This window comes from Oncorhynchus kisutch, unplaced genomic scaffold, assembly GCF_002021735.2.
Source record: "Oncorhynchus kisutch isolate 150728-3 unplaced genomic scaffold, Okis_V2 Okis04b-Okis11a_hom, whole genome shotgun sequence".
NCBI classification, from domain to species: domain Eukaryota; kingdom Metazoa; phylum Chordata; class Actinopteri; order Salmoniformes; family Salmonidae; genus Oncorhynchus; species Oncorhynchus kisutch.
Genome location: NW_022261981.1, coordinates 3,872,939 through 3,877,025, shown reverse-complemented (window position 1 = coordinate 3,877,025; position 4,087 = coordinate 3,872,939). Strand labels below are relative to the sequence as shown.

The 4,087-nt window shown below is 41.0% G+C and overlaps 1 protein-coding gene across 1 annotated transcript in view; it reads left to right on the top strand.

Annotated features, from left to right (window-relative positions):
• LOC109909355 (serum albumin 2) overlaps nucleotides 1-1,326 on the top strand; it is a 14,766-nt gene extending 13,440 nt beyond the window's left edge. The window contains exon 14 of the mRNA XM_031813178.1: nucleotides 405-1,326. Coding sequence (XP_031669038.1) covers nucleotides 405-449 — 45 coding nt within the window. The 3' untranslated portion in view covers nucleotides 450-1,326. The remainder of the gene's footprint in view (nucleotides 1-404) is intronic.
• The last annotated feature ends 2,761 nt before the right edge of the window (nucleotides 1,327-4,087 follow it).

Below are 4,087 nucleotides of genomic sequence, written 5' to 3'. Positions count from 1 at the left end.
GTAGAGAGAGAACATCATGTTTCATTAAGAGAGGTGATACAGAACAGTAGAGAGAGAACATCATGTTTCATTAAGAGGTGATACAGAACAGTAGAGAGAGAACATCATGTTTCATTAAGAGGTGGTACAGAACAGTAGAGAGAACATCATGTTTCATTAAGAGAGGTGATACAGAACAGTAGAGAGAGAACATCATGTTTCATTAAGAGGTGATACAGAACAGTAGAGAGAACATTATGTTTCATTAAGAGGTGGTACAGAACAGTAGAGAGAACATCATGTTTCATTAAGAGGTGGTACAGAACAGTAGAGAGAACATCATGTTTCATTAAGAGGTGGTACAGAACAGTAGAGAGAGAACATTAATTGATTTTAACAACTAATCACCTTGTTTTCTCCTACAGGCACCCAAGCTGGTTTCTGAGAGTGCAGAGCTGGTCAAGGTTTAAGATAGAATTGTGATGATTTTAATTTCAAAAGATGAACTGATGATTTAAAATAATAATAATAATAATAAAAGGTTCTGTCTGCATCGATCCATCTACCTCCCCAGCCTACATTTACACCATGGTGACCTCATCCTCCTATCTGCAACGTCTTGTCATCCACTCATAAGTCTGTCTATCAGTGATCTGTGATCGACTCATAAGTCTGTCTATCAGTGATCTGTGATTGACTCATAAGTCTGTCTATCAGTGATCTGTGATCGACTCATAAGTCTGTCTATCAGTGATCTGTGATCGACTCATAAGTCTGTCTATCAGTGATCTGTGATCGACTCATAAGTCTGTCTATCAGTGATCTGTGATCGACTCATAAGTCTGTCTATCAGTGATCTGTGATCGACTCATAAGTCTGTCTATCAGTGATCTGTGATCGACTCATAAGTCTGTCTATCAGTGATCTGTGATTGACTCATAAGTCTGTCTATCAGTGATCTGTGATCGACTCATAAGTCTGTCTATCAGTGATCTGTGATCGACTCATAAGTCTGTCTATCAGTGATCTGTGATCGACTCATAAGTCTGTCTATCAGTGATCTGTGATCGACTCATAAGTCTGTCTATCAGTGATCTGTGATCGACTTATAAGTCTGTCTATCAGTGATCTGTGATCGACTCATAAGTCTGTCTATCAGTGATCTGTGATCGACTCATAAGTCTGTCTATCAGTGATCTGTGATTGACTCATAAGCCTTACAGCCTATCCTCATCAAACCTCTATCTGGGATGAATCACGCCGCTGGTTAATTTCTGATAGACATGAATGACTCCTGTCAATCAAATACACATGAATAACTGAATAAAGTCATGTTTATCAACTGTATTACTGCCGTGTATATTTATTTAATTATGTGGTAGGAGGATTCTCAAGACTTTAATACTTGTCCATGCGTTAGTTTCATTATGACTATATCACAATTTTAACCCATGAGTTTTCTTAGAACTGTTTATGAATTATTTGTGTCTTCACATTTTGTTTTATTAACAGTTGATGAACTAAGTATAAATCCTTCATAAACCCTTCATTTTTTTGGTTCAGAAATTCTTAGCTTTCTCTCTCTCTCTCTCCATGGCTCCCTCCTCACTAAAAGAGAAACATATTGACACATTTCATCTGAATAATTCACAACGCAATAAATAAAAGTAGTGATGAAGTCAATTTCTCCTCCACTTTCAGCCAGGAGAGATTGACATGCATATTATTAATATTAGCTCTCTGTGTACATCCAAGGGCCAGTCGTGCTGTCCTGTTCTGAGACAATTGCAATTTTCCTAAGTCCTTTTTTGTGGCACCTGACCAAACGACTGAACAGTAGTCAAGGTGCAACAAATCTAGGGCCTGTAGGACCTGCCTTGTTGATAGTGTTGTTAAGAAGGTAGAGCAGCGCTTTATTATAGACAGACTTCTCCCCATCTTAGCTACTACTGCATAAATATGTTTTGACCATGACAGTTTACAATCTAGCATTTCAACTTGCTCAATTTCCAAATTTTAGTTGAGGTTTAGGGTTTAGTGAATGTTTTGTTCCAAATACAGATGCTTTCAGTTTAAGAAATATTTAGGGCTAACTTATTCCTTGCCACCAACTCTGAAACTAACTGCAGCTCTTTGTTGAGTGTTGCAGTTATTTCAGTCACTGTAGTAGCTGACGTGTATAGTGTTGAGTCATCCGCATACATAGAAACTCTGGCTTTACGCAAAGTCAGTGGCATGTCGTTAGTAAAAATAGAAAAAAGCAAGGGGCCTAAACAGCTACCCTGGGGAATTCCTGATTCTAACTGGATTAAATTTGATAGGCTTCCATTAAAGAACACCCTCTGTGTTCTGTTAGACAAGTAACTCTTTAGCCACATTATAGCGGGGGATGGGGCGGCAGGGTAGCCTAGTGGTTAGAGCATTGGACTAGTAACCGAAAGGTTGCAAGTTCAAATCCCCGAGCTGACAAGGTAAAAATCTGTCGTTCTGCCCCTGAACAGGCAGTTAACCCACTGTTCCTAGGCCGTCATTGAAAATAAGAATTTGTTCTTAACTGACTTGCCTAGTAAAATAAAGGTAAAATAAAATAAAAAATGTAATGCCATAACACATGAGTTTTTCCAGCAGCAGACTATGATCAATAATGTGAAAAAGCTGCACTGAAGTCTAACAATAATTTTATCATCAATTTCTCTCAGCCAATCATCCTTCATGTCCATTAACAGTGACTGGAGTCAGGAACCCAGGGCCGGCCCACTCATTAGACAGGATCACACAGCTGCCTCTGCCAACCCTGTCCATTTACAGTACCCTCGTAAAACGGACTATTCTACCAATCCTCGACTTCGGCGATGTCATTTACAAAATAGCCTCCAACACTCTACTCAGCAAACTGGATGCAGCCTATCACAGTGCCATCCGTTTTGTCACCAAAGCACCATATACCACCCACCACTGCGACCTGTATGCTCTCGTTGGCTGGCCCTCGCTACATATTCGTTGCCAAACCCACTGGCTCCATGTCATCTATAAGTCTTTGCTAGGTAAAGTTCTGCCTTATCTCAGCTCACTGGTCACCATAACAACACCCACCAGTAGCACGCGCTCCAGCAGGTATATCTCACTGGTCATCCCCAAAGCCAACACCTACTTTGGCCGCCTTTCCTTCCAGTTCTCTGCTGCCAATGACTGGAACGAATTGCAAAAATCGCTGAAGTTGGAGACTTATATCTCCCTCACTAGCTTTAAGCATCAGCTGAAAGCATCACTTTAAGCATCAGCTATCTGAGCAGTTTACCGATCGCTACAGCTGTACATAGCCCATCTGTTAATAGCCCACCCAATCTACCTACCTCATCCCCATATTTCCCCATATTGTTTTTATTTACTTTTCTGCTCTTTTGCACACCAGTATTTCAACTTGCACATCATCATATGCACATCCATCACTTCAGTGTAAATTGCTAAATTGTAATTACTTCGCTACTATGGCCTATTTATTGCCTTACCTCCTTACTCCATTTTCACACACTGTATATAGATTTTTCTATTGTGATATCGACTGTACTTTTGTTTATTCCATGTGTAACTCTGTGTTGTTTTTTGTCGCACTGCTTTGTTTTATCTTGGCCAGGTCGCAGTTGCAAATGAGAACTTGTTCTCAACTGGCCTCCCTGGTTAAATGAAGGTTAAATCAAATCAAATCAAAAACAGTGACTGGAGTCAGGAACCCAGGGCCGGCCCGCTCATTAGACAGGATTACACAGCCGTCTATGGAGGCATGTTGACGAGGGCGGCAAATTTCATGCAACACTGTAGGCCAAGGATGGGCAACTCCTATCCCCTGGGGCCTGATTGGTGTCACAATAACACATCTGACTCCAATAATCAACTAATCATGATCTTCAGTTTAGAATGGAATTAGTTTAATCAGTTGTGTTGATTGGGGATGGGGGGGTGTGACCTCACTCTGGCCCCTGAGGACTGGAATTGCCCCTCTCTGCTGTGGGCTATACCTCAGGCATTTTTTGGGGCCCGGACTGGACTTGTTTTTTTGGTGCAGTCCAGACTGGCCTTGATTTCCACGTCCACGGACGTTGTTTTTAAG